This window comes from Argopecten irradians, chromosome 12, assembly GCF_041381155.1.
Source record: "Argopecten irradians isolate NY chromosome 12, Ai_NY, whole genome shotgun sequence".
Classification (NCBI taxonomy): Eukaryota; Metazoa; Mollusca; class Bivalvia; order Pectinida; family Pectinidae; genus Argopecten; species Argopecten irradians.
In genome coordinates this window covers 5,854,876-5,881,639 of record NC_091145.1, presented here as the reverse complement: position 1 = coordinate 5,881,639, position 26,764 = coordinate 5,854,876, and the positions used below count along the sequence as shown (strand labels likewise).

Below are 26,764 nucleotides of genomic sequence, written 5' to 3'. Positions count from 1 at the left end.
TGTTGAAATGAAGCAAGAAATGTCACACAATTTCAGGATTTAAAGACATTTTTAGAGAGTGAATCTGGTACGGTGTTATCGTACTTAGGGGCGTGGCCATGAGCCTTATATTCTTGTAACTGCTGCCGGTAATTTTACCTGTACAGCCGAGCTATAGTGAACTGCCAGAATACCCTGACACCATAAATCTACAAACTTCAGCATGATTGTCAAAACTTTCTTAGCTTGACCTAGCTAGCTCAAGCTATCGACAAAACTGAATTGAAATATGTTCCATGCAAAAGACGATATATTATATTATTAAATTCTAAAATCCAGACTGCATCATATTCCAATGTGGATTTAACAAAAGTTAACATAAAGCCTGTCCTTTAATTAATTTTTATCAGATGATTGTCAATGTCAAACTATGGGGCGATTTAGCCAACATTTTCAGACATGGTGTAAGCCTAAAAAGTTGTGCGTTTGAAGTCTAACAAGTGTTAAAATACAGGTCTGTCGACATTGCCTTCAAGCTATATCGGTAGATGGCAAACAGTAATCACTGATCCGAAAACTTGATAAACGTAATAAAATCATGAATCCACATTCATCTGTTTGTCGGGGAGAAAGCTCAACATCACAGCAGTGTAATGTTTTCCAGAAATTTAGCTGCTTTGCAGTTTCATTCATAGCTTAAGATGACACATATAAAATGTCATTGTATCTCTAGCTATAAAAATTCATAAATAATTCAAAAGTTTTTTACATAGATGAATAAAGAAATATCGTTAAGGATCCAATGTACATAGCTGTGATCATATTTCAGTGATATAGACGGAAAGAAGAGCACAGTATTGACAATTTTTTATTTCCATCCAAAATTTTGCAGGAATTCATGGATAACATTGCTATTATGATTTATATTTTAGAAGGAACATTTTGAAATTAAAGGTGTAAATTAAGGCTTCTTATAAAGCCAAAATCCCATCAGGATTTCTAGGTCAGCTTGAAAATAAACAAAAAACAACATCTACTATTACAGAATGCAAATCAACCTTCTGCATTATGTAGTTAATTACAAGCCGAGTACATCAAAGAACTGGGAAAAATGTCCGTCCAAAAAACCAAACGTGTAATTTTGTTATACAGCCATTTTCTCTAGAACACATCATAGCAGTACAGCTAATATCATTTAGCCATAAAGCTAAGATAATAAGAGGAAAAATTATGCAAATTCAGCCTGGCTCACCTCCAAGGTCAGAGAGTATTTGAGGTGAAGGTCGTTCAGTCAGGTAGGTTTACATATCGTCTGTGTTTATTTAAAGTTTTCACTACTTGGATAACGTATATTGACACAAGCTTAACGCACAAAGCCAGATATAAACTTTCAACTCCTTTCAACCTTCCCAAAAACCCAAATGTCTGCAAACTAGGCAAACTAAATAAAAATTTGATTTCTTCTCAATGTGTTTTAGTTAAAGTAGATTTGAAAAGTCAGCCGATCAACCACACCTTTCGAATTGGTTTTCATATTAGAAGGTCAACGGAAGATTTGTATAATCCAATGTTTGAAATATTTCTGATGCGGACCTGAAAACAACATGCCTGTTTATCTAATATCGGTTCAACAAAGATAAAATGGTAGCTGTAGCTGTGGTTGAGAACCAAAATGTCCGACATTCTATCCCTTGCTCTTCATCTATGGGTGGAAATTTTGAAACCCACATGCAGTGATTTCCATGAAATACTAGCCCTAGGTCAGTGTACATTTTGTCAAATTTGGTATATGTAGCAAGCACAGAGTTCAAATATTTTGTTAGGATTGGAATGGCTAAAATATAAAGAAATGATTTATTTCAGGAATAATATATCTAATACAGCGATCTTCACACCCACATTCTCCGCATCAGCGAACACTACCTATCTTGTAAAAAGGTGTGTCGATGATAATCAAGACACCCGAATCAAAGAACCAAGATAAATGTGAAGATAATTTCGTAAGAAACAGGGAAAACATATTGACTTTGGTGTGGCAATACCACATGTAGCTGCTGAGAGATCAAACATAAGCGGGGAGGAGAGAGGGAGGAAAAGTTGGTAGACCGGGAGGAATTAGGTTGTCCAACCGCAGGCGAGACACTAATTAGGGACAGTTGAGGGTCCAAATCTAAAATCAGTGAGGATTCATCGAATCGTAAAAACAGAAGCAAGCTAAGAATTCTCGTTACTCGGTAGGACTGGGTTTGACTCCACGGGATAAAAACGTAGAAAACTATATTTGATGACTATCACATTTATTTTTGACGGAGAATTAATGAGAACAGGTTTCTGATGTAACTGATGGCCGTAGCTGGAACAGACACAAACATTTTATATTTATACGAATAGTAGGTAACAGTTGCGACCGTAATCTGTCATACAAATGTATTCCCATTTTGCACAGTTATCTAAAATAATAAAAAAAAATGCCGATAAAGACAGTGACAGAAGCATCTGGGTAAAGTCTACTGTTGTAAACACAGCCACCAGATGGTACTTCATACAATGGCCGAGACAGATTGATAAATAAATAATTGTGACCTAGATCTAATCGGCTTCACTTCATCTGTTTCCTTATCTTCATTCTCTCAGCTAGTCATCCCTTTTGCTTTGTCCATTTTTTTCCTCCTTTTTCCTACTCCCATCTAACTTTCCACTTGAATCTCTTCTACTTGTAAACCTAAGCTTTACTAGCTCTTCTTCCCTAATCTAAAAGCATCCCATCCTTCTAAACATATTTACAAACACATGGGAAAATGCTTAAACTCAGATATATTACATTTATGTCATTAGCTCCCCCATTTTTTCGATAATGGACTCTTCAAGTATGTGCTAGGCATAAACCATATTGATACTAAAGGGGTTTGAGGCTGTAGATGTCAGATTGACATGACTTGGCTGTTGCAAATATTTCATAGAGGTTAAAGGTTATACAACAGTCACAGTGTGACCTTTGACCTCTGCAATGGAAAAACTATCAATGCCAAAAGAATGGAGGGGGGCAAGAAAGAGAGTGAGTGTGTGGGGTGGGGAGAAATCAAAAAGAAGATGAGCTGAAAACTTCTATAGACAAGCCAATCAGATTTCACCTTTTGCATGTCACTATGACAACCCTTGTAATTCAACATGCCTTTACTACATTCCTAAATGGAAGACAGTAGCCTGTTGAATGTCTTGATAATCTCAGTATGCATGCCTTTCAGACATTTTAATACCTAAAACCTGTTAAGTGTAGGTCTCTTTTACATCAGTTTTGATCAGATCAGCTAAAATGCAATGACTTGATCAGCTTTAAGGAACAATATGTTGATAATCATATCTTCATAGAATAATATTTTCAAAAATAGCTTATCTTAAAGATTTAATCGTTGTTTAAATATAGAAGAGTACATGTAACCTAGCTTTAATCCGAAGAATCAGGGAAAAAACAGGATTCCCTCTGTGTGACAATTAACAGGCAATTCAGGAACATTAGTCCCAACTAATTTGAATTTTTTCGTTAGTATGATGAAAATGTTTGCCATTGAAACTTTGTTTTCAAAAGCCTAAAAAAGTTGGAATCAATGAAAATGTTAATTAATAATGAAGAGCTTTGGTTACCTGAACAAGTCTGGAGCGTAAAACGCCATCTAAATTACTACCTCAATGTTACTCCACAGGATGTCGTAAACTGCCATCTAAAAATCTGACGTTATTGATATGTTTCTCCACATAAATGTCACTTTTTGTGTGTCCCTAATCAATTTACGGAGTGTCTGTAACAAACGATACACACAAGTTCTGCGGAGATAATGAATCGTACCATATATAGTCATGATGGGCCCTGCAATTTATCACCCAGTCTGTCCGTGATTGTCAATGAACACAAAAGAAATCTTAGCCAACAGGAGATAGGAAAATACCTTTTAATCAATTACATAATTACTCACAGGAAAACAAAATTTTCAGTGCAATACTAAACCTGAGGTTATAATCCAATAATGTCTATATCAGTTTGTTCCTAGTCACGTACATAGAAAACTGATATCCGACAACTTTTTTGTTTCTTAAAAAATAAGTGCAAAATGCCTTTTTTCCCTAAAATATTTTGTATTGGAATGAAAACTTTAAAATGTTAAAACTATGGTTCTTTTAGCTTAAAAAAATCTGAATTCACAGATGAAATAACATAGTAATGTTGTTTCACATGAAGGTCACGACATTGACGAGTGAATCATTTTCGGTGTCGGGGAAAGTAAATTGTTTTTATCTATCCTATAAAATGCTCTTTTATGTAAATAGGTGAATCATTTTGGGGGTCAGAAAAAGCGGTTTTTATCTAGCAATATACACAGACCTGACAAAACTAGATCGTTTCCTCACAATTTAGACATGTGGTTGTCGCAGTAACCGGTATCGGAGAATGCCATGTTCTCAAGGATGCTGGGTAGTAACAATCAAGTAGCTATAGTCTATAAGGTGTTACGCGACAGGTGAGAAACGATGTGTCTTGAAGTGACGTCCAGGTAAATCACAGGTAAACGAAGATTGTCCGGAATACAATGACCCATTATCTACTGGACAGGTGTCAAAATGACCTCAACCCAGCATATTAAATGTAAACACAGCACAGGTTTCTCAAAAAAAAATTCTCTTTCAAATAAGAATGCTTTTATTTTTTCAAAAAAAAATTATGTAAATGAACATTTTCAGAAAGAAAGACAAAAAAAAATTATCTTCTTGGAACGAAATTTCAACAAAATGTTTATATGTATATATTCCAAACCAGTTCCATTTAACAAATATGCATCCATTTTGATCGCAATAGATTTTAATTATTAACATGTACCTGGTATATATATACACAACAACAGTTTCTGAACAACAAAATTCTTATTTCACCTTAAATATTCACAACATGTATACCATCTCAGAAAAGCATGTGTATCAAGACGTAATATTTATAACAAAAGTGATTTTCCTTGTTGAAAATTAGCGACAAGCAACAAATCAACTCGAGCAGAAACATTGAGTTTTCTAGATGGAGGATTTCATACAGTTTCACATCTCTTTGATGAACTATATAAAGTCGATAGAGATAAACATTAACAACAGAATGCGAATTTAATAGCTAGACATCATTATGACGTTTATTACCAAGACCTCGTTAAGACAATTTTCACCTTTTTTTTTTCAAACCTGTCTAAATGCTCGAACTAATAGTGTCTGTCCATTGTGGCTTATCGTTGGATCTCGGCAGCATAGCATTCAGGGGTAAAAACCGCTAAATTTTCTCTTGGTTATGATCGAGAGTAGGGTTACACAGCAGTAGCTGTAGGAAGGGATTTAAAACCACAGGTACACAAAATTCTCGTTATGTTACCTGTGTGGACCAGAGACGTACAGGTAGATGCAATATCAAACAGATCATCTGATGTGTAAGAAAAACTTTGGCAGCGTCTAGCGAACAGGTAAATCACCGACACACCCTTTTACAATCAGAGAAACGCCAGAATCAGCTTTCTCGACTAGGTTTAATATTTAAACAAGGTGACTGCAGGGGATACCAAAATAATGTATGACTCCGAAGTAATTGATTTTTCATAAAGCACCAACATCAATCATCCCATGGCACTGCCCACACAATGACCTTGACCTATCATGTGACCTTGACCTTTACAACTATTGAATTCTCAAAAGCAGTTTGATGTGATTTACAAATTACACATTCAAAGCCTGTCTGTCCCTCTTGCTATCATTATTTGGACTTGGCATGCAGTTGATTTAGGTGTATTCATTTCGAAATAAAGGGGCCATCATATAAAGAAAACCTTCAAACATTTCATGAAATTTCAAGGGAGATAACTCACATCTATATAATCTTTGCATCTATTCAATAAATTCTAATTACAGCACCAAAGTGGCAAATCCTTCGCCTTTTATTTATTCCGTAACACTTAAGTGCACTGCCACTTATATATCGGGATATATTAATGGAGGTTCATACCTCATACTCAATTTCCTACCACGCTGTCGGCTTTTATCTATTTATGACATACATTAAGTGACTATCAGCCACTTATTATAGTAATTCAACCTACAATATAGCCAATATACTGGTCCAGGTAAATAAATACAGGTAGTTCATGATCATCACACCCCACTGGAGCTTACGAAGATGCCTGCCAGATACAGCGAAACTTATATAGCATCAAAATTAAATTTAGAAACACTTAACGATATAGGTTAAACACAATTTTATTTGACTTTGTCAATTCATGACCAATCTGCAGTATATATTGTGTATTAGAAAGTTTTGATATTTTAGTGTAAATTAAATTGTGCTTAAGTCGATTCAGTATAATTGTGCTCAGCAGAAAATTTGGTCAGATTTTTTTTTTTTTTTTGGTAGATTCTGCAGTGGTCAATTAAAATCTAGATAATTTTAATATCAAATGCTGATCATAATTTCATTCAAAATAAAGTTAAAATTCATGTCATTGCAATATGTTTCCCTTGTTTCTTATGTAATAGAAGCTTTACCGGTATATATCTACAGTTAGGCTAGTATTAACTATATTCATGCAGTTGTATACATTTGGAGAAATCATGGAATATCTGACCATGTAAATACACAACAATCTATTTTTAAACCAAGGATATAACAACTATAGATATATATTTGACTTTATTTTAAGGCTTATCTGACCACTAGCCTCTAGTCAGCCTAATCCATCCACTTATACCGATTGTCCAGTGTATCTGTGATGTAACCGAACTACAGATATAGAGAGTGGTCAGTCAAAGGACAAAACTGACCACTACAGGAACCTGTTGTATATTACTCTAATTAACAGTCCAGGTATGCATGTCCAGCGGTGTCCACTACCTGTTTACTACAGTTGTAGTGTCCCATGTCCAGCAGTTGATTCCTACAGGTAGAGTGTGGTTAGTCCACAGGGTGGACAATCACTGACCAGTCCATAGTACCTGTGTGTAACTCTAATTAACTGACCTGGTAAAGATGTCACAACTGACCTGGGTACTGCAAGCTGACTAGGCTGTACAAACCACTAGGTGTCAAGCTGACAAATCGTGTACAACAGTATAGTCAACTTACACATGAAATTTTAGTTTTTAATCTCACATTATATGCACACCGACAAAATCTATATCAATCAATAATTCACTATCACTGTCATCATTACAATACAAGGACACCCACTGTTCATTTTTTATGTTTTAGTCAAAACATTAAATCAATATTTCCATTGTTTTGTTGTAAACGTAAGTTGACAGAGCTTAGAGAAGTTCTGTCCAGTAGAGAGACACAGGAGTTAGGATGTCTCATACCATGTGAAGATGTGAGGAATAAGGTAATAATATAGTAGGTAGGTGTAAATAAGTAGACAGTTACTTATGTACACCAGGTAAGTCGTGTACCTGTCTCGATAGGTATATATAGTTTCAGGTGCAAATTCTATTTATAGCAGGAGCGACTTATACATGAATTTTGGCATCTGAAAAACAAAGTGAGGATTTTAAATTTTGTATCTTTGTTTTTATTTTATATTGTGGTTATTTGCTAGTATTTAGTGGTATAGAAATAAAAAAAATTGGGTTAATGCTTCAATAAACTCACATCTTAGAAGGAGATACTAACTGTCATTATCAATATTAATTGGAAGAATTAATTTATCATTCTTGCAACATGATGAACAAGGCACTGATAAAATTTTGATGCTAAATAAAAATATAATTATAAAATGAATGTACAAGAATGAAGTAGAGTAATATCGACTATTGCAGGACAAAAACGCGAACTTACAAGACATAGATAATAGGTTAGTTTTAAACGCAATAGACTTGAACCAACTTTTTATAATAATATGTCTCTTTCATAAAAAAAATCCTGCTACAGTAAAGTGAACTTGGTACAGGTGCAGACAGCCTTGGAAGGGGTCGATATCTAGTTTTATGGACCTTGTAATGACAAGAACCTGCACATGAAACTTTGATGTGTTGGCTATAAAACTGAGGTATCGTTGTAAGCCTTCGTCTGTTTTTTCTCACAGCCGTACTAACGTCTACACATATACAGCAAAAACATCTTCACGTATATAAACAAAGTTGGAAACAAATTTCTCACTAGGCGCTCCATTAATCTTACTAATTCCTTTCTGGAAAAGTATCGTAAATGTGATTTCCATGGGAAAAAAATAATCTTAAATGATTTGTTATAAGCCTATTCCCTTGAATTATATTATTCCTTCACAATCAAATTAAATCATCCAGCAATTACATCATAATTAGCATGAAATGATCATCAATGAATTCAAAGAGTACAAGAACATTGACGATTTGTATGTGTGAAAATAATATGTTAATTTCGAATCGTACAGGTATAATTTACGAACCTGATCAATTAATTATTTAGATGGATGATAGATTAGTAGCCATGAATGCAAAGCCTGACCAAGCACCTTAGTACGGGTGTGATATTGATCTGTAGAGACCAAACTTTGCTATCCCTGTATCCCTGCTGCCAAAGCTCTGATCTACCTGTCCAATGCGACCAAAAAGAACAGGCCCAGCTCACTGTTAATGTATCTGAATTGTTAATTGACGTCATTATCATTAATTAATGAAATCATGCAGCCCTTAATTAACAACACTAACGTTACAACCTACAACAAGTTGGCCCAAACTGTTTTAACCATCAATAAGCTATATCTTTATCATCACCGTTTCAAACTTTCCAATATGACAAAAATAGGAGCAATAAATAAATACTGTATTTGACCCAATAAGTTCCCCATCCCTATAAGCACACATTCTCCTTTTTTAGGCTTCAATTTCACTTACCGTATTCGACCCAATAAGCGCTCATGTCCCTATAAACGCCCTCCACTTTCTGAGGCCTCGATTTCAATTGTCCAGGCATAAGTAAAGACCAAAACTACAAAAAACTGTCTAGATTTGCAATAATTTCGTCTTACTAGCACCTTTTCATTTTTTTCAATTTTTTTAAACGCCCTGGGCGCTTATTAGGTCGAATATGGTACTTTGAATAATATTAAAACGGTGTTGGTTTCCTTACTGATATCTTTTCCAAATTAATTTATGGCTTACTTTATAGAATAATTTTATGAAAGGCTAGTCCAAATTTGTTTCTTTTAATTAAGCGCATGCGCAGGGCCCTTATTTGCTTCAATTTCTATGCACCCTGGGTGCTTATTGGGTAGACTACGGTATGTATACTTCACAGAGGGCATTAACACATAATTGAAATACCAGTATATTGAAAAAACATTTGTCATTTTTAGGTGTTGATTGCGATGATAAATACATCCTTCTGTGTGGTTTGTAACTAAGAAACGTCTTCCCACACGAGGTTTGAACTTTGACCTCTAAGTGTTGACAGACGGGCCTGCCTTTGCATATATATATATATCTATCAGTTGGTGTGTCATTTCATTCATGAGTGAATTTAAAATCACAAGTTTTGAATAAATTACTCCATTTTCTTCACTCTCTGAATAGTGATGTTGTTGTGTATTTATTAATGAATCATACGTTGCATAAACGCCACTGAAAATGTAACCACAGTTAAAAAACTTTTCCTCTAAACCTACTGAATATATAATGATCATGTTGTAATAAAATTATAACATGAACAGGTGTAACAAATGGATGCACTTATATGCACATATAATGTTTAACCATAGGTGTACAAAATTCTAAAGAGTAAATTTTATCTTATTTATAATTGTTGTCATATCTGACTGCATGCATACAAAGTTGCTTTTTCTTTTTTGAAGTTTTCAAGTTTACCAACATATTTGTTAATACTATAGACACTATGCAGTAAAACATGTTTCGAATCTCAATTCCCATTGCAAAAAAAACAACATAATTATCTGGAATATGAGCAATGTATTGGTCTGTACTTATGGGCTAAAATCTTATCATCCCTAAATGCATAGAGAAAGCTATAAGGAGAATTAAGGTTTGAAATATATGTACCGTATTCGACCCAATAAACACCCAGGGCACTTAAAAAATTGATAAAAATGAAAAGGTGCTAATAAGTCAAAATTATTGCAAATCTATACTGTTTTATGTAATTTTGGTCCTTATGTATGCCTTGGCAATTGAAATTGAGTCCTCAAAAAGGGGGAGGGCCGCTTATAGGGACATGGGCACTTATTGGGTCGAATATGGTATATTGTTTGTATATGATTATTTGAAATATGAGAAATGTACAGGTCTATGCATGACTTTAGGCTACATGTATCATCCCTGATGAAATAAAGAGAAAGTCTTGTTAAATTTGACTCTATTGTTGTACTAAGAGACACATTAATCTATCATCTATTTCTGCCTGTCTTAACTATGTGTGAAATGCCCGAGACTGGAGATGCATGACTCAAGTACCGACCCTCAGCTAAGAGTTAGGAAATAACAAATTTAAAGTCAAGTAGCTTACATAGTTCACATTTCAAACTTCAAACAATAGCCAAGTGTTTACATAAATAAGATCTGAAACATGGATAGGGGGTTTGGTAAAAATTGAAACAACAAACGCTGTCTTTTCTAAATTTAAAGCCCTAGTTGAAAAAGTTTATCAGAACCAAAGAGCCATTTTTAAAGCCAGTAAAATTAGTTGAAACCTGTTCCTATATAAAAAAACAATGTGAATGAGTAATTTGTCTGTCCCAATGATATAATGGATTTTAACTTTTCTCTTATCAAAGCCATATTGTTCTTTTTTCTGTCTGATTTTCCTACAAGTCAAATGAAGTGAAAATTGTGGTTAATCTAGTGGAACTGAAACTTTACACAGGGGGGTACCCGTTCCCCACAGAAAACAAAACATGTTCAATATGTCTATACATGTTAGTGAAGATAGAAAAGTGAAATGTTGTCTCTCACAATGGACAAGTTGACGGTCAAAATAAATCTAACTTTTAATTTAGTAAGAACTTTTAATTTAACAATGAATAGATGTTCACTTTATTCCAAAATTTAGACCACAAAACCGAGTAAATTGAACCTGTTATTCAGTTATGAGTAAAACTTGACAGATGGTAGGATATCATATATGGTCTCTATATATCCTTCAACTTGAAAAACAAATACAATATTCAAGGTTTAAAACTAATTTTGATTCCTGATCAGATCCCTTTCATAGCTTATATATAGTATAATAAAATTGATTTTCTTGATCCCAAGGGAGTCATAGAGGGAATATTGTAACAAATATGGTAGGTATAGCTTTAGGTTAATTACGGTACTTATGTATGTACAGCTACTGTATGTAAGCTAAGACTGTAAGTATATGGATACAATGCAAGTCTGGTACCCAAACATCCACAGGACATATAGGGTCATTTATATACCTCATGAGCGGACATAAACTGGACAGGGGTCAAATCAAAAGGTCGAGGGGAGTGGTTCTTGATAAACAACAATACACAAATTGGTCATTTTCTACAATAAAGCCACCAGATTTGAGACAGGACCCTACAGATAACTTCTACAGTCTTTGTCAAATATCCCTAGTAAAATCACGTCAACTATTTACCACAGGATAACGACTGTTTTATTGAATTTAAAGTACAGGTATAAAATGTCGTTACAGGTAGCTCACCTGTCTAATATTACAAGGGCCCATTCATGGTAAGTAAACATAAATATTCAGGTGAAAAATACAGGTAAAAATTAACCTCTTTTAATTATACAAAGGTGTTTTAAGTAGAGATCAATTAAAAATTTGATACGTTGATAAGAAAAACACTAACCTCTTCAACGGAGATAAAAAGATTTTGAACCTTGCTTGTAAGAAAGTAATTTGAGGATAAGATGTTAGAATGAAGCTCTGAAACTGGTTTATATTGGAGAAAATGTTTCTTTATCGAGCGACAGTTAAAAGTGTTATAAAATTAACATATGATATACCTTTGTACAATACGCTCATCATAAAACAAATGTTGACAGAAAGGTAAACGGTAAATAAAACCTCGTTAATCAACTTCAGAATGACGACATGAACGATACCTGTATTTGATGACCGCATACATGGCTACACATCACATTCATATCCTTCTTAACAAGCTTGATGATTATACAATTGTATAAAATCTTATATACCAATAATATTTAAAATTCTGCGTTCATACATTTCTGTAATTCATACATTATGTAGCAAATTAATGTGGTAATTAAAGGGAAAACTATTGAAAGCCCCCCCCCCCCCCCCACACTCCTCCAACATGTAGCTCGAACAAATGTAAAATGCATGCATGTACATCCCTAAAAACTCTAGCAAACAAAATGTCATACGGAACAATTTGTTGTTTCTCTCTCAACTTTGACATTTCTGTTTGTGTAAATTGAAATATACATGTACATATTACTATACCGATCCTTGCTATGTGTATGTGTATGTGAACTTTTATATATGAGAAATGTACTGGTCTATGCATGACTTTAGGCTATATGTATCATCCCTGATGAAATAAAGAGAAAGTCTTGTTAAATTTGACTCTATTGTTGTACTAAGAGACACATTAATCTATCATCTATTTCTGCCTGTCTTAACTATGTGTGAAATGCCCGAGACTGGAGATGCATGACTCAAGTACCGACCCTCAGCTAAGAGTAAGGAAATAACAAATTTAAAGTCAAGTAGCTTACATAGTTCACATTTCAAACTTCAAACAATAGCTGAGTGTTTACATAAATAAGATCTGAAACATGAATAGGGGGTTTGGTAAAAATTGAAACAACAAACGCTGTCTTTTCTAAATTTAAAGCCCTAGTTGAAAAAGTTTATCAGAACCAAAGAGCCATTTTTAAAGCCAGTAAAATTAGTTGAAACCTGTTCCTATATAAAAAAACAATGTGAATGAGTAATTTGTCTGTCCCAATGATATAATGGATTTTAACTTTTCTCTTATCAAAGCCATATTGTTATTTTTTCTGTCTGATTTTCCTACAAGTCAAATGAAGTGAAAATTGTGGTTAATCTAGTGGAACTGAAACTTTACACAAGGGGGTACCCGTTCCCCACAGAAAACAAATCATGTTCAATATGCCTATACATGTTAGTGAAGATAGAAAAGTGAAATGTTGTCTCTCACAATGGACAAGTTGACGGTCAAAATAAATCTAACTTTTAATTTAGTAAGAACTTTTAATTTAACAATGAATAGATGTTCACTTTATTCCAAAATTTAGACCACAAAACCGAGTAAATTGAACCTGTTATTCAGTTATGAGTAAAACTTGACAGATGGTAGGATATCATATGGTCTCTATATATCCTTCAACTTGAAAAACAAATACAATGTTCAATGTTTAAAACTAATTTTGATTCCCTGATCAGATCCCTTTCATTGCCTATATATAGTATAGTGAAATTGATTTTCTTGATCCCAAGGGAGTCATAGAGGGAATATTGTAACAAATATGGTAGGTATATAGCTTTAGGTTAATTACGGTACTTATGTATGTACAGCTACTGTATGTAATTATATAAGCTAAGACTGTAAGTATATGGATACAATGCAAGTCTGGTACCCAAACATCCACAGGACATATAGGGTCATTTATATACCTCATGAGCGGACATAAACTGGACAGGGGTCAAATCAAAAGGTCGAGGGGAGTGGTTCTTGATAAACAACAATACACAAATTGGTCATTTTCTACAATAAAGCCACCAGATTTGAGACAGGACCCTACAGATAACTTCTACAGTCTTTGTCAAATATCCCTAGTAAAATCACGTCAACTATTTACCACAGGATAACGACTGTTTTATTGAATTTAAAGTACAGGTATAAAATGTCGTTACAGGTAGCTCACCTGTCTAATATTACAAGGGCCCATTCATGGTAAGAAACATAAATATTCAGGTGAAAAATACAGGTAAAAATTAACCTCTTTTAATTATACAAAGGTGTTTTAAGTAGAGATCAATTAAAAATTTGATACGTTGATAAGAAAAACACTAACCTCTTCAACGGAGATAAAAAGATTTTGAACCTTGCTTGTAAGAAAGTAATTTGAGGATAAGATGTTAGAATGAAGCTCTGAAACTGGTTTATATTGGAGAAAATGTTTCTTTATCGAGCGACAGTTAAAAGTGTTATAAAATTAACATATGATATACCTTTGTACAATACGCTCATCATAAAACAAATGTTGACAGAAAGGTAAACGGTAAATAAAACCTCGTTAATCAACTTCAGAATGACGACATGAACGATACCTGTATTTGATGACCGCATACATGGCTACACATCACATTCATATCCTTCTTAACAAGCTTGATGATTATACAATTGTATAAAATCTTATACCAATAATATTTAAATTCTGCGTTCATACATTTCTGTAATTCATACATTATGTAGCAAATTAATGTGGTAATTAAAGGGAAAACTATTGAAAGCCCGCCCCCCCCCACACTCCTCCAACATGTAGCTCGAACAAATGTAAAATGCATGCATGTACATCCCTAAAAACTCTAGCAAACAAAATGTCATACCGAACAATTTGTTGTTTCTCTCTCAACTTTGACATTTCTGTTTGTGTAAATTGAAATATACATGTACATATTACTATACCGATCCTTGCTATGTGTATGTGTATGTGAACTTTTATATGAATTAAGTTTTGTTTATGTATAGACTTGGGACAATGCCAGCATGTTAACGACAACTTTAATATGTTAACAGAGATATATAAGTTTAACATAAGCTAGTATATTTCTTATTACATGATATACCGTATTATATAAACACTTCAATTTTTCCTGTCCTACTTTATAGAGTTTTAAGCAGACAAGTCACTAATTTATCAAAAAGCAGGGGTTGACAGATCTAGAATACAAATACTACTTTTACCAAGCAACAAAATGCAATATTCTACGGCTTTAAACCATTTTGTGTGGACTTAGTGTCAAGAAATCAAAAATACACCCCCTCATTTCTATAACATCAAGATAAAATTTGTGGACACACCCTTCTCAACTGACCTAGATTTTACTTGCAGTGATATCTTGAATAATCTCCTGCAAATCTTGCACATTATCAGAAAATCTTGCTCTAGCAAATCTTGAGCATAATTATCAAAGAAATCTAATATTACAAGTAGTTTAGTAATAAATGCATACTATAATCATTTCAATTAATCTATAAGACTAATGGATAATTATATCAATATAATAAAAAATATCTATAAATTTTCACTTATGAAATTGTTTGATCTTCATTACTATATAAGTTTGATGAAAACAAAAGGCCTAAATAACTGTTTATGCATTCAAAAAACTTAATTGATCCTCATGGCTACTGGTGATGGACAAGACCCAAGTACCCCCATCCCAGCATTTGATGAGGGAAATGACAACTCATAATTCTTTTCATACCAGGAGAAGTAAATCCCCAATTATCGCTAAGTCGTATTTATCATTAATATCTCCTGCCCCTAGCCATCTTGTCCACTAATGAAAAATACACATTTCGTTTATTGGTCTGGAGAAATACCAACACACATGTTCGAAGGGTGACCCAGCCCTTGGCTCGACTAGATATATGGGTAAACGTGCAGCAGAAATCAAACACATTACTTTCTTGTCAGCATTTAGCAACAACTTTTCTTCATAATACTGTCAAAATCGTTTCAAGTTTGTATGTGAAATGCTAGTATGCAAATAAGACCCGATCGATATGCTTGCCTTGTGGAACACACACACGGGAGGCCATGTTTGTTTATGTATATCGCCACACGTGTGTGCAACAGGTAAGATTAGAGAACAGCGAAACGTTTTGATTACACATTCTATAAATAGGCAAGCATCAAAAACTGGTTTTTCATTTAATTTGGAATCAAGTGACAAGGGTTTGGGCCCCTGCTGGACCCACGTAATGCCTTCTCACCTGATACAGGTGTGTTATGCGACGGTATTTCACCAAGCCGGTTTGACCTCGTCACGCCCGAACTAACGATGTGTACTCGCTGATCACAGCTGTCAAAAATAGTGTTTAAAGAAAATTAAAAACTTACCGATATTAACAATCCTGATCCCCTCATCCCTCTCCAGGAATTCCAAAACCATCGTGACATTTTCGAGTTTCTGGGTCCTGAAGTTTGGCCTCTTGTTGATTTTTTTAAAGCTCTTGCCTGAAAGCACTTCAACTAATGCAATTAAACGTAATCCATCGCTTAAATCTGTTTCGAGATCGTTTAAAACCTTGTTGACGGTCTTCAGATGCTCGTTTGCCCACCTGGAAAAGGTGTTTTTCTGAATGATCTTCCATTGAGCATCGTCCGCTAGATCTCGCTCGGTCGCCGGCATCTCTTCGTCCTCGTCCTCGTCATAAAACTGTGCCTCGCTTTCATCCATGGTTGGTTTATATATACCGCCGTTGACAAAAATAGGATATCACGCTTGAGTGCGCACGGTGATTCACCCCCTTCCGAATTCAAGTAGTAAGTCTCCCCTGGGAGTGTCCAGAGAGTGAAAATATCAAATTCCTATTTGTTTATTGTTTCGTTGTGTTTATTAAACTTTTATTCTGCTAAGTGGATTGTTCCCAAGTCCCCTTGATCTTTTCCCGTTCTCTGAAAAGATACAATGTATGAATTGTATTACTTACTACGGAACAATATACATAATATTGGTTCAATATGTGTAATTTCGGATGTTACTAATAACTTAAGGAACATTAATTTGTTCAATAAACAATTAACAAATTGTATGATTTAAATTACTTATATATCGTTTGAAATAAAGAACATTGAATTACATTTTGTAACATTGAATAATTTCAGATAACAAGACGTCTGTGTCAATATAAAAAAAATAATTACAAACATTTCTGAACTTATTACCAATTGAACATTGAAATACATGTACATTGATTATAAATTCATTATCGAAACAAATGTTGCCAATGCCATATTGAACAATAGAAAATGAAAATACACAATGATAAAGTTAAATTCTGTATATCAATTGAACACTTGGAAATAAATAGTATAACAGAATAAAATATTATAATCATATTTAATTCAGATACATGTACTTAAAAGATACATTTGATATCATCTTAAAAACTCAATCCGCTAAACCTGCCTATATTATTAGGCTTTAAAAAAAATAGCATAATATGTATTAGGCAAAAAACAATTTAAAAAGCCTAATAATAATGGCAGGTTTAGCGGACTATATGGCCCCATCTGCATTTTCCTCATTTTGCAGAAGGGTGAAAAGAAGTCAAGCACTAACAATGCAAAATATTAATAAGTAATATGACATCAAGTCCGACTAAACTTTAATCGTTATTCAGCATTTTGAAAACATACGATAAGTTTGAATTTCTTGACAGTATTTTTTCCTCTCGGAAACAAAAGACGGGGAACATCTTCAATGTGTTGAGCGATTTGACAGAATTTTTCACTTAACTGAAGTGTTCGTTATGCTATGTAAAACACTTGAGGTAAATATGCGACATTACCCGTCATGTTTCTGATAATATGTAGAGTCTGGACCACAAAAAATGTCTTGCACTAAAGAACAAAGTCGTATTCCATTCATAAGTATTCTTTTCGCGAACTAATCCTTGATGGAGCTTAGAATCTCTTAGAGGATGTCTATGAGATGATGTTTGTCCATGTGATTCATTTGTTCGGAGTATGTCTTTTTATGGAGAAGGGGAGGGCTTATTTCATTTATTTGTCATCTGTATATTGCTTACTTTTCATAAAGGTAACCGCAAGTGACGAAAGAGAAAAATATCATGAATCTACTTATGAATTGTGCCGAGTATTACTGCATGCCTTCCATATATATATCTTCTGAAATGATGAATTTTTCCCATTCAATTTTGCGACCGTTTGACAAGAGTTTTCGTCGCAATTAGTTCGTCAGATACAAAATTCAAGAAACTGCATTTCCAATAGTCCGAAATGTTGTCTCATAATTCGAGTTAATTGGTAATTAGTGTGTAATTGTTTACATCCTGTGGTGTATTTACATGGCGGCCAGCTTGGAAATTGACATGATGTCCGGATTGCAACCATCTGGTTCTCCAGAGATGTTGACATCGGATCAGTCACTTCGCGACTTCTCGTGATCTATCGCTAATTATGTCCATAACGGTAAATCCCAGGGGCGTGGCTTAATCCACGTGAGCTCCACCCCTACTGTGTCACGTGCATGTGTTCGAAAGAGGCGATGCCACGGGGGTTCTCCTCTTGTCTAGTTCGTGACGTCATAATACTAGATCCACGGATAATGATATTAGTTTTGGTAATCGGAGACAATGATTTTAAAGATAATTCTAAATCTGCTAGCAGGATATCGCCACATAATCCCCATAGAGACTTTTCGAGGTCTCCGATAATATAAATCCAAACTTCCCTAATTGTCGCAGCAATCAAACCAAATGTTTGTTTCTAGATCCGCAATATTAATACAACGAGATTTATGTTTAGCATCACACTTATTTTTAGTACAAACAGATCCCCAACTTTATAAGGAGTAGTTTTTATAAATTCTGATTGAAATTAAATAAGTCGCGGATATGTGACGTTAGGCATAAATACAATCATTTTCGAACAAAATAAGTTGTCATATCTAGGGCATTTTTAGAGACCTTTGATAAAGTAATAAATCAAAAAAGTTGTAAATGCTTCAATACATATCCAAACAAAATTAATTGGATGCATAATTAGGCGCTCTTTCCGTGGACGAACGAAAGTGTCGTTGAGAAAAGAGGGACAACTCGCGCGACAACACGGCAGGATTTGCTATAGTGACACACGATTTATAGAACTTAGCTAGGAACTAAAATGTGTAGTGGTATATAAGACCATGGTTTTAGGCCATATACTATCTCTGATGACGGGGATGACTATTAATTAACACAATCCGATGAAATAAAATGAATTTTATACGGCAATGAACATTGTCTGTTATCTGTGGAAAACTATGCTCCGGGGACAAAGAGGATAATGGATTCGAGACGCCAGGGTCCTACCAAGTTGCCCCTCCCCCTTTCCACATCCCCACCCGACCAACACCCCATCCCCATCCAAGGAACCCCAAAATAACCCTAGGAGTTACATAATGTAGTTAGTTTATTTATGTGCTTATAAATATTACTTAATATTAAAGGTTACCATAGAGACAGTGAACATTAATGATATTTAATAAACTGATAGATGTTATGACATATATATCACAGCTATTTGATGACGTATATTTTGGGTCAATCCGTTCTTACCAACGACATTTTACAAGTAGTAAGATCCTGTATTTGGTATATTAACTCTCTAAGAGGTTGGTATACTAAATGGTTAACCTCAATTTATCACATTATTAACCGACAATTATGACACATAGGTCATGCCGATTCATTTGTAACTCACTCTAAATACCTTAAACATCCGCTATAAACTTATGCACGTTTATGAACGGTTGCATTTATTTGTGCATGAATCAAAGAAAAGTTCAATACACAAAAACATACCGATTGCACAAGTCAGTTTTAAACGGGTTGTGAGGGGCACTGATGAAGGATGAAGTGTCCCGATATTTATGAGGGAGGAACAGGAATAAAGCTGATGAATACCACATGCTTTGACCTTTAACCCTTCACAGATAGTCATTTCATCTCAGTGTCGACTGGAATGTTACAAAAATAGTCATGGACGCACGTGCGACAAAGATTTTATTTTTGAAGTGCTTCCGAAAATTAACGAAAACTACCGAAACTTGACATATCGTGGTGATATTGAGTTTATTTACATAATAAACTGTTAGCAGACGGCCTCCTGCTAGTCATAGCTGTCTGTCGGGTCAGGACATGTGTTGTGTGTATGTGTGTGGGGGAGGGGTCTTCAGTATAAATACATTATATGAGTATATGGCTGATGATAAAATGAGCATAAAATATCACCAATGAGTCCTTTCAAATCCCGCAACATTTGATTGGAAAAATGTGAATATAAAGCACATAACTCAATGTGAAAAGAAAAAAATAAAAGAAAAAAGAAAGAAAGAAAGAAAGAAAGAAAGAAAGAAAGAAAGAAAGAAAGAAAGAAAGAAAGAAAGAAAGAAAAAAAGAAAAGAAAAGAGAAAGAAAACAACTTTTACATTATTAAAGTATTTTGATTATACAAGGTTTCTGATAGACAATTATACAAGGTTTCTGATAGACAATAAAATGCCATTCGTTTTACATGTAAGTGTATAAATCAAATTTCATATCACACGCGACACGTAGAAGTATTTTCTCACGGAAGCCTTGGTTAAATGTTTAGATGATGATAAATGTTACAAGTCTAAAAAGAATTTGAACTTTTAAGTGCATGTTTACATTGTTATGCTGGAGAACAAATCTATTGTTCTCTGTGTTTTGTTTTCACTCAATATCAATATGACGCACCAGCCTTTAAGTCACCCTTAAAACTGTACGACAGACAACAAACGTAGTTCTATTGTGTTTTTTTTTTGTTTTTGTTTTTTTTTGGTTTTTTTTTGTATTAATTTCTTATCGCATGGATAATTTTTAAGGCTGCATATTTGTTAAAGATAAATTTTAAATATAGATAATGTATTTCGTATGATCCTAATTCCCCATTTTTCTATATAATATAGAAAAAATGGATATACGAAATTACAAGGAAAATTCCCGAAAAGTAAAATACCGAAGAAACCTTGATTGGAGCAGTCATACTAACTACTGGCATTTTGATCTTCATTGATGAAAAAATTACAATTGAGATTTTTAAAAGCTAACAGTTGAATGCCTACAGTATCGGTAGATGTGGCCTTCCTGATTAGAAAGGAATAATGTCAGCACCTTGGCCAACACCTATACATGTTTCAAAATGACGTTTTTGATATTCGAGTTCCATAGGGTAAAAATACACACTCGTATTATTACATTCGACCTTGAGGCGGGGGTTTTACGGCCTCAGTCTAACATCTGGGTTGCGACTTTTAGGCCAAGTAGGTCAGTGATTTTTCTCAAAGAACGCAGGTTTTTCTCACTTGCTTACTTAATCACTTGCAACAGACCGTTAACGCAAACAGAAGGGACTGATATAAATTATGAATGAATACATTGCTGCACAGTTCAGTATCATTGACTTATAATACTACATTTGTATGTGCATGCTATCTACCACGGCGACATATTATCTCTAGGTTACCGCAAACATCGCACGCCCTGCTATTCCAGGTGATATCCTGTTACCAGTCTATAATACTCCTTTAAAACAATTATTTATCATATCCTTTTGGTTTGGTTTGTTGACTCCCTATTAACAGCCAGAGTCATGTGAGAACGTGCCAGGTTTGTTGGTGGAGGAAAGCCGGAGTATCCGGAGGAAAAATCACCGACCAGCGGTCAATACCTGTGCACTGTCCCACATGGGATTCGAACTCACGACTCAGAGGTGGAGGGCTAGGGGTTATATGTAGGGACTTAAACACTTGGCCACCGTGGTCTCTTTATCAACACAGGTACCCGCATTTTCTGTCAATATACCACCAAGTATTATTACCAGTGGGGACGCGGTGGCCGAGGGATAATACAGAACCCGGAAAAATTGCAACATCATTGATGAGGTGCCCCAACATATTACCACAAGTCCTTCCACCTCTGAGTCTCTAGGTCGAGTAGGGCCGATGCTCGGTAATGGCCGCTGGTCGGAGGTTTTAACTCCTTAATATGGCATAATCTGGCATGTCCTTAAATGGCAATGGCTGTTAATAAGACGTTAAACTAAATCAACCAAAGTTTAGCGACAGATAAGCCGTGCTCCTATGATATCTTTAGGTATATTAGATCATTTACCATCCTTGATACCCCAGGGGTTACTATCACAGTCATTATATCAACGAGAGTGAAAGTAACCGCTTGAGTATCTTGGATGCTTTTTAGATGATCGAGAATCAACCAGATTCTACCAATATTACTGCTGTATACTAACACAGGGCCATTGTGTTGGAGGGAAACTAAGAGTACCTGGATAAAAATCACCGACCACGGGTTAATATTACATCGAACACAGCAGTCGGTAACATATACATTACCCGGTATTGGTAAACAAATATTGTGACTCAGACAAATCTTAACTAAGATGAAATATCTTAAGATCTCAGTTGATATTTACTCCTTAAGATGTTCGTACTTATATAACAGGTTATAGTGACTGATAAAATCAAGGAATCCCAAATCGAGTCTGCAGCTGCTTCAAGTAGCACACGAAAAAGGCAAACACAACACCTCCCACCCTCTTCCTATAGACCGGCCACATCAGCAGTTTCATGTGGTTGTTATGCATTAATGCGCTCATAACAATTTGTATCTTAAGAGTTCCAACAGAAACATGCAGCTCAGTACACGTGTTCTGTCAGCTTGACTCACTTATAACTTAAGGTTTCTTTAGCGATGAGAGGGAAAGGGGTACTTCTCCGAAATCTAACAAAAACACACAATGACGAACCGAAAGAGACTCATAATTGTGATAACTATCATTTTAATGATGACATTTAAATCAAGATCCTTCTCTAATCTGCGTGAGAGAGTTTAGTTTTGGTGCCAAAATGACTTAGTCTGAAAGATTGCCCGATGTTTTGAAAGCGTTATGGAGAGCAAAGGTTTTTACTTAATATCTATAACGCTAATCTATGACCTTCACCCTTGTCGTTCAAGAGTTTAGGAAAATCCGCTGTCTCGCTATCGCAATTATACGCTTTTTTCTAAATATATGGTTTGTGTATGGACATTGTCTAATGTCTGATGAAGGTGACAATGTAAATATCGTACTAGTCATCGAAACGTCACATAAGAAAACATTCACTGGTTATGTAACTGATATCCTTTGAAAATGATACGACTAATGGCAGATCTAGAGGAGTCACCCATCCGCGGTCCGAAGAAGGGGGTAACCATGAATATAGAAAAAGAATACAGACAACAAAATATTGTAGTTCATACAGAATTAATTAGCCTAGTAACGAAAGTAAAGGAAGAATAAACATCTACAATAGTAAAAACAGCAAAGGCAAGGGGCAAAAGAGTGGACGCCAAAATTAATGATACGATATTATAAACAACAGGGTCAATATCTGGAGAGGTCATAATATAATGATAGCTAGCACACAGCAGAAAACAACAGCAGTATGTTTTTGTGAAAATGCCATCTTTAGTGGAAGTCTAGCCTTTCCTTTGATGCAACAACAAACAGCAATGACTTAATGTTCGTGAAAACAGCCAAAGCAACAACACTAACGCCAAGATAAATGAAACAACATTATAGACAACAGACTGAACATCGGCAATGGAGTTTAACATCACCAGGAACAATCATAGTTTAAATATTATTTGACCCCATTGATATTGAACTTGTAAATTTTGAAATGATAACAACAACACCAAATGTATGCACTTTTCGTAAAACATTATCTTGGGCGGAAGTTCAAACTTTGAAACAACAACAGCAACAACAAACTTAGAAGAAACAACAATAACAAACAACAGTCTGAATCTATACTTGTGAAACCTTAAAGAAAACGGATCATTATAAGCAACAGTAACAGTTGTTTACCATATCATATCCTGGCACTTTGTACAAGGTCAAACCGGATGAAGTTGATGATGTAAGCAAACATTTTGAATAAGTTGACCCATATGCTAAACGTTAGAAACAACAGTAACATCACAAGCAACAACAGCGAGATGATCAGAAACAACACCTGATGCTCATCAACAACAGCAGGATGAATCTGGATGATGCTCTATGTGGTTAAACATATCTGAATGCTGAACATCTTGATATTACAACATAAACAACAGATTGACCATCTTGAAGCTGTTGACCATCTAAATGTAAACAAGGCGAGCAAATACTAGAAAGGTAACCATGAAGAAAGAGCAATGATATAAACTGCAATAGGAGAGATACCGAAAATAAGACAACTTAGCACCAATTTCAACTTCAAAATTTACTGACTGAAAACGAACAGAAATGAGAAAATGGTGAACAATCAAGAGAAACAAAAGATAAACTGAAATAAAAAATAAAAATATTTAAACACAATTTGAAATTTGAAATATTGATTTTAAAAAGAGTAAACAAAAGCTAAAATCATTGGCAATTCATTTAAGTTTTCCAACCGATACTTTCTCCTAAGATTTCAATATATATATATATATATTTCGGGGAGGGGGAGAAATGATGCGATGCTGGCAGTCATGTGTTTATCGAGACGATCTGTCAGAACAATAACTAGTAGTCAGGTATTTCTCTACAGGAAGTCATCCCGCAGCGAATGAAATCGACGCCAACTTCCTCACAAACATGGAGACTTCCGGGTTGTATCAACTAACAGGTGACCACGACTCGGCTACCGTCAATCAAAACGTCAGGAACAAGTGACAGACAACGGTATGGCTCAATAAGTATGTTAAGAAATATGTCGAACATTTATCTATAAAAGTTTCACTAAAAGAAAGAAATATTTAATTTTTATATAATTGCAAAGTTAACCGGAAGTGAGAAATACTTTTTAAAGTTAGTGAAACATGAATAAAATTGACACCTGTTGTGATATTTTATGTAATTCAATTGGCACTTATGTTTTAGACACAGTGACCTTCACCCCTGATTTCCAAACATATTAAAATAGTTCCGGCTGGCAGTGAGAGGTGAGACGGTGCAGACGTCTCAACTACAGAGTAACTCGCCTGGACAACGGTCAGATGAACTCATCTCTCCAAAATCTAGGCTTATCAAACAATCCAAGCATATTTTTCGTCCGATGACGGAGTTACACTGTCAAGAATTTTGGTATCAATACATTAAACCCATGCACAACCTCAATAAAGTTGTAGTCTTACGCCGACACACATTAAAACGTAATTCCACATAGTTTAAGTGTTATAAGAACATTTTGCTTACTTTTCGTGCGCTGTCAATCTTCGGAACACAACAAAATTGCTGGAAAGCCCAATATTCCTGGAATATCACCGTTCCCGGCTATCCCTACTACAGCTAGGGACTATCGGAAAAGAGAGGTATTTTCTTAGATTCTTGGTGCCTACCCTCTCCTATTCACGCTTGCAACCATGTGTATTTTCACCGGTAGTCCAAACAGGGGGTGGTTTATAAATAATCACGTTTCAGATTGGTTGTTCGGGAAACCCCGAGAGAGTCTGGTCGAACAGTTGATAGTAGCGATAACCCGTACCACGTGCTATACACCTCTCCTCTTGCGCATCCTCGTTGCCATATTTGGGGAGGGGCTGTAAGATGAGCTTGTCTTACTGTTGAGTGTGTATTTGTGTGTGTGCCGTATTACAGTTTTGTCAGTCTCATCATCGTGCGTTCCTCCGCCCTTACAACACGGCAAAAGCACGCGAGCACGCGCGCATATATACTATCGTATAGTTATTAAGTACAGAATAGTCTTTGATTGACAAACTTACATCTGTCCAAAGTGTTTCATCACTCGGAAGGAATATTGTGGAACATTTCAATTCGATGACTCGTCTCTCTAGCAATGTATTGAACAGCTGGTGAACTTGGCTCGGTGGATTTTGACGGACTGTTATTTCGACACTTACTTTTATTCCTTGATATTTGTTAACGGGACTAAAAACAAATGATACTCTAATTGTTTACATATAATTCGTATCACATTTACATGGGTGCGCTGACTTACAACCCTACATCAAGTAGCACGTTTTAACGACATCCGTTACATAATGAGAACAAAAAACAACACAGTTTCGCGAGAGTTGAGGCGAACGGTCGCATACATTTCATGTTTGTCCAGCGCAGCTTTTAGTAACTCTCAAACATCAGATGCATACTGCTCGTGCAGCAGTCCCAGAACCGTTTGTAATCTCAAAATCTCTCGTAAACATCTTAACTCCACGCAAGGTCGTAACAGACTCACAAACGTCAGGCTAAACCGCGGGTCGTGATTTCAACACAACTGTGAACTTCTTATAGATGCTTTGATAGAAATTTGTGAATTAACTGGCCCAGTACTTGAAATACTTGATATTATACGAGTGTATATAATCCTAAGATGGGGAGATTTTGACGAATATATTTGCTGTCGATGAATGTCGAATCACCAGTTACCAAATTACACAAACGACTATAAAAATAAATGTATTGTAATGGTTTAAGAAGAAATCCGATGACATTAAACAACAATAAACAACGAACTTTAATGCACTAACATCTTACTTGCAGCTTTCCCATGGTGGTTAATAAACAACAACAACAACAACAACAACAACAACAACAAATGCGAGTCACTCATAGATTATACAATGTAAATATCAAATATTGGAAAATAAACAAAACCAAATTGATACAATGATGTCAAACTTATCGCTATCAGCTGTGGGTTATGAAATCACCAACAGAACATCCCGATATCAAACTTATAGCTATCTAATTATCGACAGTAAACAACAACATTGCATTGATGTCCTACTTATCTATAATGTATAGTCCAACAAACAACAGCCGAGAACTAACATAACGCTTTTTGCATTAAGATGATATTCATATCCTTCTTTCATGTGGATTACCGAAGCTCTTAAAGCTATTTTTATTCTAATGCTTGACATACGGTATACACGTATAGATCTATAACAGGGATGTGTTCCTTTCCTCAACATAAAGGATTTCCACCGATTTAAACAATAATTCCGAG

General features: G+C 35.0%; 1 protein-coding gene across 12 annotated transcripts in view; it reads right to left on the bottom strand.

The window, feature by feature from the left end:
* Positions 1–26,764, bottom strand: part of LOC138336802 (filamin-A-like) — a 134,968-nt gene that overhangs the window by 84,983 nt on the left and 23,221 nt on the right. For 4 of the 12 annotated variants that reach the window (XM_069286376.1, XM_069286374.1, XM_069286377.1 and 1 more), the window contains exons 1-2: positions 24,991–25,251; positions 16,078–16,635 (exon numbers count right to left, since the gene is read on the bottom strand). In XM_069286376.1, coding sequence (XP_069142477.1) covers positions 16,078–16,417 — 340 coding nt within the window. In that variant the 5' untranslated portion in view covers positions 16,418–16,635; positions 24,991–25,251. Of the gene's footprint in view, positions 1–16,077; positions 16,636–24,990; positions 25,253–26,764 lie in introns of those variants that run through there. The other 8 variants (XM_069286378.1, XM_069286379.1, XM_069286373.1 and 5 more) reach the window with 6 other exon arrangements.